This window comes from Euprymna scolopes, chromosome 28 (assembly GCF_053919585.1).
Source record: "Euprymna scolopes isolate OS-2025 chromosome 28, ASM5391958v1, whole genome shotgun sequence".
NCBI lineage: Eukaryota > Metazoa > Mollusca > Cephalopoda > Sepiida > Sepiolidae > Euprymna > Euprymna scolopes.
The window spans coordinates 30,620,680-30,636,009 of NC_136509.1; the positions used below are offsets into that span (position 1 = coordinate 30,620,680).

General features: G+C 33.8%; 1 protein-coding gene across 1 annotated transcript in view; it reads right to left on the bottom strand.

The window, feature by feature from the left end:
* LOC145249555 (tRNA-splicing endonuclease subunit Sen54-like) overlaps positions 1 to 15,330 on the bottom strand; it is a 163,826-nt gene that overhangs the window by 60,644 nt on the left and 87,852 nt on the right. Inside the window, exon 8 of the mRNA XM_080111230.1 lies at positions 728 to 838. Coding sequence (XP_079967356.1) covers positions 728 to 838 — 111 coding nt within the window. The remainder of the gene's footprint in view (positions 1 to 727; positions 839 to 15,330) is intronic.

Here is a 15,330-nt window from a genome sequence, read left to right on the forward strand (position 1 = left end):
TTTTGGCAGATTAAAAAAAAAAAAAATGAAAAACATTTTTTTACAATTTACTTTTAACTTAATTATCAATTATGTTTGTGAATATTTTTCTTAACTGTTTTATTTAATTTTTAAACACTTTTTCAACCTTGTAAAAAAATTGCATTCATTTAAATATTATTAAGCGATTTTATGCAAATTTTAACTTTTTTTCACAAGTAAAATAAATTTAGATTGTATTTTGATGGAATGATGATCTATATAGGTTCTAGTTTTATTGTTAGGTCCCCTTCCACGAGTGAAAAATTTACTTTCATCATGATTAATGTTTGTGCAAAATTTTTAAAAATCCAAGGCGTGGTTATTAAGAAAAGTATGAATGGATGAACGATTTGGGGGTAATTTTACCCCTATAATAGCCCCTAGGGGAGCAACCAGAGTTGTCCCAGAAAATCAGTTTACCATGGCCAATGTTTGTGGAAAATATTTTTTAAATCAAGACGTGGTTATTGAGAAAAGTGCGAACAGACGAACAGGAATGAATTACTAGGTCCAATCCCACCTTTGTTGGGAAATCAATATTTATAACATAGTACCAGCAATGAAAAATTAAGTTTAAAAAATTTTTTTTTTAAATAGTTTTGGAAATCAGAAATTAGATTCAAATTTTTCTAATTCTGATTCTGACAGCCCAAACAGATTTACAATTCCTGATTCAGGAAGATGTTAAGATCAAACGATTACTTACCCACAGACGCACACCCTGAAATAAGGTATACCTGGATTGGTTTTCTTAAAGTTGGCATTCGGTTGATAGACATCAAACACTACCGTCCATTTCTCTGGACAGGTGGTAGGCCTGCAAGAAAATCAAAAAAAAACAAAAACATTTAAAGTTCTTGGATCAAGTAATTTGAATTTAATATCTTTTATAGTAACGTTAGATATTTGATGGCCGAGTCAACTAGTGTTTATGTTAGCTAGTGCCTATATTGTTGGTTAAGATAGGAGACAAGATAATGGAATAAAGAAGAAAGCAAGAGGTCAACAAAGGTCAATCATGACTAGGAAACAAATTTAGTGCAAATGGAACTGTATGATGTAAGCGGGCAGAAATGACATCTATAAATATAAAAGCGAAAATGTATGTATGTATGTGTGTTCGCTTTTCTGTATGTCTACGAAACGCTTTTTTCAGAGAAGCGGTCGGTCGCTTCACAACTTTTTAAAACTTTTTATATCACATATAAATCGTAATATCTCATAGTTAACAACAAAACTCGCCTATTTAATTTGCTCGATTTCGGGAAGATAAATATTCAACATTTGTTGATCGCCGCATGTGGGTTAGTCTTTTTCCTATAACATCTTGGGAAAATAAAAATCCCGCAGTCAAGTTTGACCTCATTAACTCATTAAAACGGGCACCTGCCAAATCCAAGTAATTAAATAAATTTAAACGTGTTTCCGTTAGCATCTCGTGGTGGGGCAATGGTTAACGTTGCACTTTTTTTTTTCACACTTTACAACTTTGCCTCAAGGGTTCGGGTTCGATCCTCATACTTACCTACCAAAACATTTTTTTTTAACCCAACCCCACCCCCGGAGTTTCCACACACACCTCCAAACACCTGGGCAACGTCGAGTAACCCTCGCTAGTCTATAATATAAATCTCACCTGTCTGTTTAAATGTATGTATGTTTGTATGTTTGCCTAAAACTTTCGACAGAGGCAACCGATTTTCACGAGATCGATATCATTTTGAAGTTCAATGTCTCGGACGACAAATATAAAAAAATTGGCCAAAAACATTGATTCCTTCAACCTCAACTGGGTAGTTTTCTACAAGGAGGGGTCGATTTTTTTGTGAGCCATTTTTGCAAGTCATCATATTGGTTGGATTAACTTTGCCTAATTTTAACGTTCCGAAATTCCGGTTGTGTCATGGAGACATCAGCTAAGATGTCAGATTTTCTTTCACTTTCTTTTCCACCTTCGCGTCACGGTTTCAAGCCTACCTGACTACTACTTTTTTTTTTTTTTTTTTTTTTGCTCAACATACACCTCCAAGCACCCGGGCAATGCCAGGCACTCAGGCCAGTCATATATATAACTATACCTATGCAATTCATACAGATACATATCTAGAAAATGGAACTATTAAACCTCACATAGTGATATGGGATAGAGGATAACACGTTGACACACCTGTTCTCTCTGGATTATCAAAATTAAGCAATAATGAGGCTGACCAGTACCAGATTGGTGACCATTTGAGAATACTAGGTGTATATAGTGGCGGGATGGTAGCAGTAAGCAGTAACCTAAGGTACATTCTTCCCTCTGCTAGTCAGTGGGAGATCTTTGGGCAAGGTTGAGTACCCAGATACCCCCCCCCTCCCAATCAACTGTTGAACAGCCTAATGGTTTCTTCTGGAATTGGTCAACTCTTCGTTGTATTAGGAAAATTATACAGTTTGAGGTACAATGGCTAAGACTATCGCACTGTATGAGCATTTTCACTATAGCAAGTAATTGCAAACTAATGTACATACTATACTGCAAAGAACGTCATGGCGTGACGGTCCGAATGTAGAGGGGACTGATGAGCAATGATCATTGGTGTCTACGCAAACAGGCCTGATACATGAGGAAAGGGGGTGATATGGCACAAGAAGGAGAAAGAAGCAACCTTAGTACAAGTTTGCCCCAATGATGCTGGGTTGAACAGAACTGAGTGGGAAAAGATAAAAAAAATACCAAGGTTTTATGTACAATTGTACATAAAACCAAGACTGATCAACTGGTACTGCACATGGCTGTCATTTTAACCATCATTAACTCAGATGGGAAAGTGAAAATTGACAAGTTCAAAGAATTTTGTCACGTTACATATCTCCATGTTGGTTCAATTCCATGGGTTGATATCACTCCAAGTGTTCATGTTGTTTTAGGGCACAGTACTGAGTTAATGGCAACATTGGTCTGCTCAAATATACAGAATCTGACATTGAGGCAAATAAGTTCCTATATCAGTACCAGTCTCTAAAGACAAACCAATTTGACAATTTATCAGATTGTATTAACAGACTCTGGGACAAGAGTGATTCCATTGTTATGAAAACAAGAGAACGTTTAAACTACAGACATTGCAAGTCATTAGGTCATAGCATTAGAAGTTGTGAGCAGCTTAAAGCTGCAATTCATGGTTGCAACAGTGAATATGAGTCTTTGTTGTGCTTTTTGACTGATGCATGATCAGTTATCTGATACATTGAATTAATAAACTAGTTTTTTTCATTGTCTGACCTTTTAGTAGTGTATTTTCTCATTCTAACTGAATATTTGAAAAACTTGTTTCATGCAGTATCAAATAGACGTCTCATTTGTCCTCTTAGGTTGAATAGTTTTAAAGATACAAGTATTTAAAGTTTTCCAGAAATGTCTAACTTTTGTCTGCCAGCAAATTCATGATGTTTTGGTCCGTGGACTCTTAAAAAGAACGATTTTTATGTTGAATATCAGCTTTCCAACATCCTACCATGGTATACCATCCTATTTGATGTCAAAAATTAACTCAAAGAGCTAAAAAAACATAACCATTTACATTATAGGTATACAGAGGAAAATGTCCGCTTGATCGCCCCAATTAACCTCACTGTGTAAAACATGAAAATAAACTGGAATCTTAAGGTCTCTATCATTTTAGCAATTATAGGAGCAACCAGACCAGTTATTATAGGTGCTATAGGGCTTATGAAGAAGAACCTGAAGTCCTACCTAACTAATATTCCTGGGGAACCAAGTGCAAAAGAGATCAAGAAAATTGCACTTAAGGGAACAATGAGGATACTAAAAAGAGCTCTTGGTTGGTTTCAATAAAAAGCAGAGCAATGTTGGCAGCTGGTTTGGCTGCCCCATACCCAGCATTACAATCTTCAAAGGTAAAAAAAAAAAAAAAAAAAAAATGAAAAAGACTTTCAAAAGCTACCTGGCAAATATACCCAGCGAACCAAGTGCAGGAGAGATACAAACAATTGCATTTAAAGGGACGATTAGAATCTTAAAAAGATATCTCGGTTGGAATGTATAAGATAGTGAGTGAATGTCTGGCACCCGGTAGGATGTCCCACCCCCAGCTAGAACAATATTTTTTTTTTTCCATGAAAGCAAGTAGATTCTGAAATTAGAATCTGTCTTTGTTTCTGTTGTGGTGGCACCCACTCATTTACATATGTGGATAATATTACACATAAATAATAAGACTCGGTTAGTCTGAGTGTGTGTTAACCAGAAGCCACCGAAGGCCGAGCCGAGAGCAGATATGTTCTCCAGCCAAGACTCTCTTACTTGACAACCATTATGTAAATATACTTTAAATATACTTTTTCTAATACACTTCTTATTGATCTACCTTTTTTTGTTAAGTCTTCATTTGTATTGCCTTATACGTTATTTGGTTCAACCTGCAAACATAACAGTTGGCGACGAAGATGAACGTCAAACATAACAGTTTCAATAGAAGTGATCAAGAGAAAAGACATGCAAGATGAGGTTGTCATAAACCTTTACACACGCTCACTTTTATTCTACTTATAGAAAATCTACATTCATTTTTATTCTTAAAAACAATTTCATTAATTTGTCTTCGTCAACATGGAAATAAAAGGAGAAATGAAAGAAAAAGTAAGAGGCAGTAAAAGAATACGTCCATAATTATCGACAAAAACAAAAGGTTATAAATTTCATGTTTTCCCCGGACCCGCATGCAAAACGTTCCCAACAGACACTCGTCTAGCTACAACCATTATCTTCGACTCTCTTCAGGCCATGATAATTAGTGATCCCTTCGTAAAAAAAAAAAATAACAATATCAGACATTTTTTGCAGAATAAATGGATAACATCGCATTCTACCATTAAAAACAACTTTATTGTCTTTGTTAAGTAACAGAGGAAATGAAATGAGAAAAGCGTTAGTATTGGAATAAGTCCATGAATACAAATAGTCGTCTTCAAGTCCAATGTAAACAAATTCTTGTTGAGCCACCCTTTTTAAATAATCCTACTCAATTCCAACCACGATTCATCATTACAGTGTTGTCTCACCAGTTACCTCTCCTTCTAAAAAAAAGACAATATCAGGTATGTTTCATTCTAACATTTAAAAACAACTTTTGTTAAGTAACAGAGGAAATGAAAAAAGAGCGTTAAAAATGGGAAAAAGTCCATGAAGACAAAAAACCCTTGTCTGAGGAGTAAAACATTCATCTATATGTACTGCATACAGGTGTTGAAATCAGGGTCCAGCTGTAGTCATGATAGATTATACAGATCAATCATTTCTCTGAAATATTTTAGAGAATGAATGCCAACAAAAATCATCATAAATGATGCTCAACAAAGCTTCTTTCTTAAAACAGCACGCCCGTGGAACTCTCTTCCGTTTGTCTGCTTTCCAGCTGACTACAATATGATCGTCTTCAAGTCCAATGTGAATGTTGTGGAGACGTCCACTAATTAGCATACGTGGGTGAAAAGATATAGATAAAGGTATCAAGACAGCAAGACCGGGGAGCTGTGTTCGAATGCCGGATAGGCAAGACGCAAGTGCCGGTTGCTCCATGAAAGACTTTAACACGCCCTCTGCCGGACAATCTTCCAACCACAGTACAACTGCACCTTTGTAAATATGTATTATCTTTTCGTCTTAATATATTTGTTTTACCTTTACTTTCTGCGTTCGTGTTGTTATTGATACAGACACAACAGTGAACAAGTTTTTTATGAGCCGTTCCCGTTACGTAATCCAATTTACCAAATTTCCACTACTAATGATTACTACGATATTGTCCCATTGACTACTTTACACTCATTAACCCTTATCCTAGAGTGGCTTCCAGGCCTTGATAAGTGGTGACTCCTTTGTTAAAAAATAAAAAAAAAGAACTTCATAAGTCAGAAAAAAATCATGTAGTTTACGGTTGTCGGAAAAAATGGCACAAAGCAAGAACAATTTAGTAATGGAAAATTAGGATCATCCAGGAGGGACAGGTTGGGCTTGTAGAGAATAGCGTGACAGAGTGTCATTCTAACATTTGAAACAACTTTATTGCGTCATCTTTGTTAACATGTAAGTAAAAGAGAGATGAAAGATAAGGATGTTAGTAAAGGAATGTGTCCAGGAGTATGGACGGAGACAAAAGGTTAAAATAATGTAAATAAACGTCCCGTTTGTAGAGAAGAAAGAATTTATTATATGAAGGATAGGATGACGGTCCCGTTTTTAACGAAAGGAAAAGAACTTACATCTGAAGTGTGTCCATACACAATTGCGGAAGTCATGTCACATGTGCAAGTAGTTATGCATGTGTTATATTAAGTTCACGTGTGTCAGCAGTCACCAAGTGAGTTGAGTATCCAATATTCTAGGGTCTTCTCGCCAAAGTTGAACCTAGAGACAGATGCCCAGAGAAGTTCTGTTGAGCTCCAAAACAGAAGCTTAGTGGTTGGTTTGAGCAATGTGGATGATTTTAGTGGTTTCATTTTGTGAGTAAGGAAGTAAACCGTGCGTTAATCGTTTTATAATCTCTCGTCACGTACTCAGCTCACCTCAGAGATGGCTTCTGATTAGGCAAACCTAAAAGGAAATTAAATGCTTGCACCAGTCAGCACCGATTATTATAATGGCAACTGTTGTAGTTATACTGCTGCTACCGTTGCTGCTGCTGCTGCTGCTGTTGTCATTGAGCATCGTTCATTCGTTCATTTAAAATGAATCAGATGATTATTGTTGGCATTCATTTCCCTGATATCTTTCTAGTTAAATTTCTTTCTAGAAAGACATGGGATACTTATAGGAGGAACCACAGGAAGGTTGCTAACATCCCAAAGAGAAAGTGCTTTTAATGGAACGAACTGGGTTTGAACTTGGCACACCTAGGTTATCAGTCCATGCCATTAACTATCGTTTCCTCTTTGCTGTTATCGCTACTGCTACTACAGCCCCTCCTCTCTTCATCTACTTCCCTCAAACGCTGACATCCACTTCCTGTTTCTATATATCTCTCTTTCACAATGGATCTTTGTTGCTTTCTTTCTCTTTGGCTTTCTCTTTCTTTTTTTGCCTTAAATTCTCTCTATCTATCTACTATCGAAGAAGAAAAAGACTACAACTATGATACGATCACAGCTCAACGTAATTAATCAACTTTGGTGCAATTAATTCTAATATGAAAGCGGAGTGCGACTCAATAAACCTAACATTCACCAACCCTAACATTTATAGAGTTATTTATTTATATTTTTTTTTATATAAGAAAAAAAATATCTGGCAACATTTAATTTCTCATCATTACATTTTAGCAACTTTTCAGACAGATGTATACACTGACGATGCCCCCAGCTACGGTAAGAGCAGCTGAAACACATAATGGTTTTGAATATGTTGTTTATATAAAACTAGCCTAGGTGCCAGGCATTGCCCGGGTGTTTGGAGGTGTATGTTAAGCAAAAAAAAAAAAAAAAAAGTGGTAGTAGGCAGGCAAGCTCAAACCCGTACTGGGAAGGAGGAAAAGAATGTAAAAAAAAAAAAAAAAAAAAATCATGACATCTTTGCCGCTGCGTCCATCACCAAACCGGAAGTGGCAAAGGTTTAAATTAATTTACTTTAATATCAGTGAAAAAAAGGGACCTTTCCTTGTAGAAAAGTGCCCAGTTGAGGGTGAAGGAATTAATATTTTTAGCCAATTTTTTGATATTTTTCGTCTGAAGGGTTGAGCTTCAAAATGATACCAATCTCATGAAAATCTGTCGCCTCTGTCGAAAGTTTTAGGTAGACACGATGATTGCAACGTCTTGTCAGACGAGTGCCACTCCCTCAGACATTTAAAATCCATGAGCCCAAATGTCTGAGGGAGTATCTATACAAATATGATGTTACAGAGTCTTAGCTTTGTACGACAGCTAAGTCTCTCTCTCGGTTCAAAATGTTGAGATCCAGCAACAAGCAAGAGCAAGATAGCCAGCAACAAATTAAACTGCAGACCAGCTTAATGCGGGTACTGGTTTCTGCTTTATGGTTTTTTAAATCAGAGATTTGCTTCTCCTAGAAAGGTTGCCTTCACCACGGCTTACGGGAGCCCTCTCTACCCCAAAGGTAGGTAGACATACATACATACATGCATTTAAACAGACAGGTGAGATTTATATTATAGATACTTAAGGGCAAAAACAGTTTCTCACAATATGTGTTTTGTATAGCTTTATATACTGACATTTTTTTGTCTTTTAATTCCTATATTCAATGAGTGATACTTTTGACAAAGGGAAGGAATTTCTATTTTCTGGTTTGGAAACTATATATCACTAATCGTTGGCTAGTTTTTGACCTTGAAATACTTTGTTTTTTAGTTCCTTACATCAAGTGGCTTCATGCCTTCTCTGGAACGTTTTCCATAAAAAAAATACCTTATTAATTAAAACAAGAAGAGAATATTCTAAAACAAGTTGTTTTAATCAAAAACTGATCCTTACAATTAGAAGTACCTTTTCTCCACGTTAAAAACGACCCTGGTGTCTAACTCTGTCCCGTGGGGAGGCATAGTAAATAGGTACAATTACAAGTTCCCATTCTGAAAATGGCTCGGAGGGGGGGGGGGGAGGTACCATACTGTGAAGGTGAAACATTGTGAAAATAACACAGCAACCAAAATTTAAAACTCTTGAAACATGTAAAAAAAAATTTTTTTGAAAAAAGGAAAAAAGATGTAAAAAAAAACAAAAAAACAGAAGAATTTACCAAAAGTGGAAATGGAATCAAGTAAAATTTTTAAAGTAAAATCAGCTGCTTACGGACTCCTCATCTCAAAGGTGGAAAAGAGTTGGTTTTAAAAAAATTTGAATTCTGAATAAAAATTGTTTAACTCATGACATTAACAATATGACCTGCAAGATTTTTTTACTGCCTTGTTACTTCAGAATGAAAGGGGGGGGGGGAAAGAAAAGAAAAAAGCGTAATACCAACTTCAACTTCCTCTTATTAATAATAACTAGCGGGACCTGTGGAAATTCCACAGTGGCATGTTTCATAGGTAATATATTGATTGTGGGCGTTCAGCATGAATGAAGGCACTATCATATCATTATAGCCCTTTTGATAAAACTGTATCGACCCCCCCCCTTACTAAAATAATAATTTTGATATACAGGGTGACCCCAAAAAACAGAGGACATTCAATTGTTTTTCTGATCATTTTACAGTCAACAGAGAAAAAAAGGCCAAAGACCCTAGTGTTTTGATGTGATGTTTTGAATATAATAAACTAGTTATGACCAAAGTTTCATTTCATTCGGACAAAACACTAAGAAAGAGGGCCTAATTAGAGTTGGGGCCTGTTTTTTTTTGGGGGGGGGGGTCACCCTGGGTATTGCCTGGGCTGATTATTTCATTGCAAACACCCAAATCAATTAACTCACATTTCATCATTTTTCATAATTCTTGGATGTTACTGATATGATGCAGGCAAACTAGCTGCCAACATTTTTTATTTAAACCAGCCGAGAGCTCTTTTTAGTATCCTCATTGTTCTCTTAAATGCAATTGTCTGGATCTCTTTTGCATTTGGTTCACCAGGAATATTAGTTAGGTAGGACTTCAGGTTCTTCTTCATAAGCCCTGTGGCACCTATAATAATTGGGATGATTGATTCCACTTTCTTTTCATATCATACACAAGACCTTGATATTTGGTCTGTTTCTCCCTTTCGGCTTTGTTCAGACCTTCATCATTAGGAACACTCACTTCAACCAAGGTTGCCACTCTCTCTGACTTATTCCATATCCTAGGGATGGTGAATGACATGTGCTTGGAGTTTGTTTAAAGTGAAGCTCTTTGCGCAAAGCCAGCCTCAGTCTGCAAATTCTCGAGTTCAACAGAAAGATGCCAGAGTTAGACAAGATACACCTGAAGATGGTCAGAGATTACATTGACCGAAACATAAAAACGATTCTCAAGATGAGAACAGTAATCTGAGGAATCCAAATAATACAAAAATCGATTCTCATCTAAAAAAAATACAGAAAGCGATAGGTTAGTTTAAAAGTCAATTTTTAAAGCTGTCCAATGCATGCCAGCATGTAAAACGGACATGATGATGATGATGATGATGATGAATAAAAGAATTTATTTTTACTCTGAATAATGTAGAGTAGATATGTCAGGAAAAATTAAGAATTTCTGTTGCAAGAGCAAGTTTCAAATGTGAATTTTACCAAATTTGGCACCGTGTTCTGGGCCAATAGGTGGAATTCTTCACTAGGTGTTCACACACACACACAAACAAAAAAAACAAAAAAACAAAGTAGATTGATTTTGAGAACACACGCAAAAAAAAAAAAAAAAGTAGTAAAGAAAAAAAGTAAAGAAAAAAAGAAAGATTTTTGTGGCTGTGCACCTAATATGCACAGAGAAACGTTTTCCGCCTAATGGATCAGAATGTCAGGAAGAATTTCTTTGAATGATGGAAGCAAGAATTGGTAGCACGTAGCCAAACGCATGACCAGAGGCTAGAATCGGGGGGGGGGGGACACACAAATCGTGTAAAACTACCAAGTTCACAATTTTCTTCGAATTAAAGCTGCATCGATAAGAAATACGTTTGCATTTTTTTTTTCTTTCTACGTGTAACACAAGCTTGCTACTTTCTGATGGATTTTGGAAGAAAGCGGAAACTTTTTTTTGTTAAAATTGCTCCAGACAAGGCATGAAGCCACTTGATGAAAGGAGCTAATATATATCTTAATGACGGGACGATTCCAATATTTTTCCCGATTCCGATACAATTACCAATTCCATACTGAATTCTTGATTCCAATGCAATTACCGATTCCGATTCTGAATAAATCTCTAAATATTTAAATATAAAATTGTTATTTTGTCCCGATTACTGTAAAAACACATCATAAATGTGTATGTATTTTCGCAAACGTAAAAACACACTTGTCATGGGGTGATCAAGAGATTTTAGTCTTATTGGAAGTTTAAATTAATAACTATTATTTTATTATTACTAAAAGCAGTTAAGTTTAAATTATTAACTATTATTTTATTATTACTACAAGTAGTTAAGTTTAAATTAATAACTATTATTTTATTATTACTACAAGCAGTTAAGTTTAAATTAATAACTATTATTTTATTATTACTACAAGCAGTTAAGTTTAAATTAATAACTATTATTTTATTATTACTACAAGCAGTTAAGTTTAAATTAATAACTATTATTTTATTATTACTACAAGCAGTTAAGTTTAAATTAATAACTATTATTTTATTATTACTACAAGCAGTTAAGTTTAAATTAATAACTATTATTTTATTATTACTACAAGCAGTGGAAGATGTTTTAAAAAAACAAAATCAAATAAAATAGATAATTAAAGAATCGGTTTTGGCATCGGAAAAAAGGCTCAAATTTTCCTGATTCCGATACCAATTACCCAAAAAGCTCTGATTTTTCGCGGATTCCGATTCTGATTAATGGTCCCAACCCTAATAAATATATATTTTACATACTCCAAACATTTATTTGTTTCTCTCATTTTAAATGTCATATCCTGAAAGGCGTTTTACATGTAAGTCGTCTAATCTGTTCCCAGCCTTATGAAAACATTCATTAAATTTTATAAGAAAAAATAAACACAGAATGAAATAAGAACCAAATAATACTTAACCTAACCCTTAATACCTTCATTTGCTTTATTTTTTTTTTTTTGTTCTTTGACATCCAAGTATAAAATTTTATTTAGTAAAAAAATGACATAATTATTTTAATCGCTACCCATAAGGATATGACCTCAATCAAATCCATGGACATGCAAGACGAAGGATTCAAAGCGAAATGGATTGTTTACTTTCTTACAGCTAATTTTCAATTTCTAAGAAAATACTAATTCCTCCAACTCCTTACAAAAACGTCAGAGGGGTGGGGTGGGGGGTGGTAAGATAAAAATTAAAACAGAAAATATTTCTTCTATCTGTATTCTTCGGTGCCGGGAAAACTCGTCCCGGGAAAACTCGTCTCGGGAAAACTCGTCTCGGGAAAACTCGTCTCCGGAAAACTCGTCTCGGGAAAACTCGTCCCCTTTCGCTAGGTAGGAAAACTGGTCCCGTATTGAATAAATATCGATTGAAAACACATTTTATGATCGTTCTTGAAGGAGATATTGTTTTTTAAAATAAACTATACCCCCCCATAATATTTAAAAAAAAATATTTTTACTTGTTTAATGTTTTTTTTTTGTGTTTTTAATAAAAGCGTTTATTATGTTCATAAACGAGACCGCATATTTTTTTATATCAATATAAAAAGAATTTACTTATATACTGTTGTTTATAAAAGGGTAAAATCGATTTTTCTACCTCGCCGACTATGTTGTTTATTTAATTTGTTTGGAATCGTTTATTTGGTAAAGAAAAAAAAAACAGAAAACAAACAAAAAACATGTCGAGTGTTACGGGAGAACGAGAAATAATGCCCGGTATATCACATCTTAGGAGGTCTTGATAATCGCTAAAAAATAGAAAATTAAAGAAATTACTGAGGGAGATTTGGTTTTAAAAAGAAAATAATAAATTTTAATATTTTTTAAAATATAATTTAGAGAGAGAGGGGGGGGATAAAACCTATATCTCCCTTCGAAAAGCAACCAACAAAAAATGAAATTAAAAAGATTCTTGATAAACGATAGCGGAGTTTTCAATAAAATTGATTAATAAATTTATTTAGTGATTACTTTCTCTCTTAATGATTGATTTTAGAATTTTGAAGTAAAAATTAAAAAAATTAAAAATGAGTTAACGAGAGATTGTTAGCACATGGCATCTCTCGCGCCAAAAAAATATTTCGCTTTTAATTTATTAGTTAATTTTTGCAAAATTTGACAGGACGACAATACATGTTGATAATTGATAAAATCATAATTTTAAATAACGCATGAGTGCATTTGGTATGACAGAAAACAAAAACATAACAACAAAAAACTATCATAATTAAAAAACAAAACCAAAAGCGTAACGAAGAATCGAATCGCTCTTTTTAATTTTTGGGTTTTGTTTTTTATTATTGTTTTTATGACTCCAAAAAACATCGTTAAAATAAGAACAAAAAAAAACTTGTAATAAACTTTGTATGAACATAATAAACGCTTTAAAATAAGTTAAACCACTAAGAACTTAGAAAACGGACACTTAGAAAATCGATTTTATATTAAAAAAAAAAAAAAAATTAAACAAGTAAAAATATTTAAAAAAAAAAATTGGGGGGGTTATAGTTTATTTTAAAAAACAATATCTCCTTCAAGAACGATCATAAAATGTGTTTTCAATCGATATTTATTCAATACGGGACCAGTTTTCCTACTTAGCGAAAGGGGACGAGTTTTCCCGAGACGAGTTTTCCGGAGACGAGTTTTCCGGAGACGAGTTTTCCCGAGACGAGTTTTCCCGGGACGAGTTTTCCTAAATTCGTATTCTTCACGTGTGTTAGAAATTGTAATGTGAATATTAATTTTTCAATTTTTCAAATAATTTTAATTTATTGGAGGAGGATTGGGGGGGGGCTACGTAGAAAAAAAATAAATTCAAATCTAAGAAAAAAAATGTTTTCCAGATAAAAGTGAACGCAAAATATTTCCAGAAAATTACTTGTGTATATATTATTTAATAATTATTATAGTAAAATGGTTATACACACACACACACACATTATACATATATATGGCACTTATACAGTTTAGTCAAGACATTAAAAAATGAAAATATCTAAAAAAAAAAAAAAGTTTATATTGTACGTATCTGTTATGGAATGAAGTTCTGCGGAAAAAAAAATTCACTTAATTTCATCAAGTAGTTTTTATTTTACAGCGAAAAAAAACAATTTGTTATGATACCGAGCAAAAGGTTCGATTTTTAGGAAGAAAAGCTAGTTATTAAAGGTGGGGAGGGAGTGTCGGCGCTTTACATGGAGTTATCTCCCGTGTCATTTCTTAAATTCAAACAAAAATTTAAAACAAATCTAAGATGCCTGCCTTCAACGCGCTCTCATAAAAACGTGTTTTTCCGCTGTAAAAAAAAACAAAAACAAAAAAAACTATTCGATCAAATTAAGTGAAATTTTTTTTTTTTTCGGATATCTTCATGTCAAAACGGACACGTACAATATAACTTTTTTTTCGATATTTTCATGTTTTAATGTTTTGATTAAACTGTACAAGTACTATATATATATATATATATATATATATATATATATATATATATATGCACATTTCTTTTTAAATAACAATGTGTCATTTCACAAGTCTTCCTTATATATTTAATTTACATTTAATTGTATTTGTTTTCTTTTCAAGTGTGTTATATATTTGCGTTCTGTGCCTTATCTCGATGTATTTGTTGATGTTTATATTACGCAGCAGTCAAGACCCCCGGGCTCTCAATTATTCCTTCATTTCCTTCTGTTGTTTTTGCTAACCGACACACGTTTAAAAGTACACATTCGTAAACACCTACTTATCATCAGCGCTCTGTGAAACAGGAGATAGATAAATAAAAAAAAAAAGAAAAGAAAAAAAAGAAAAGAAAAATATGGAGGCAGAAGAACTAACTCCCCAGCAACTTCCTTCGCATATTGTAATGATTAACCGGTAAATAAAATACTCATATTAATCTAGTCGGACATGGCCTACGTGAATAGAAGGCCGTTCCACTAAAGACACGTCACCTGCTGGCATCACAGAATATCTGAGAATAAAGTGCAATAGCCACGGTTAGATGAGAGACAACTGTTGACAATTCGGAAACTTAACTCATTGTTCCAAGGGAGGAAACTATTTTAATTATTAGGAATCGTAAGAAATAATGATATTTTTTTTGTTGTTGTTGCTTCTGTATTACAATAACGAATAATACTGAATTTCAAGTAAAACAAATGGTACCTACGTAATTGCCATGTCGCAAATAGTGACATATCCAAAAATTACAAAATACGATAAGGTAGAAAAATAATTATTCCTGAAAAACTGTTCCGATAAAAATAAAAGCAATACCGATAAGGTTATATGTTGGGTCGGCCATATTAAGTCACATGACGTAAGTAAAGGGAGAAATAACTCAGTTGAAACAATGTGTAGCCGACAAAATTTATTCAGAAAACAAAAATAAATGTAATATATACATACATAATTTGTGATTTTTTTCAAATAGTTTTTTTTTAACTGTTTGAATTTTTTTTCTTTAAAAATAACTGAATTTGCGAGAAATTGAAAACTTAATTACCTCTCCTGTTAACT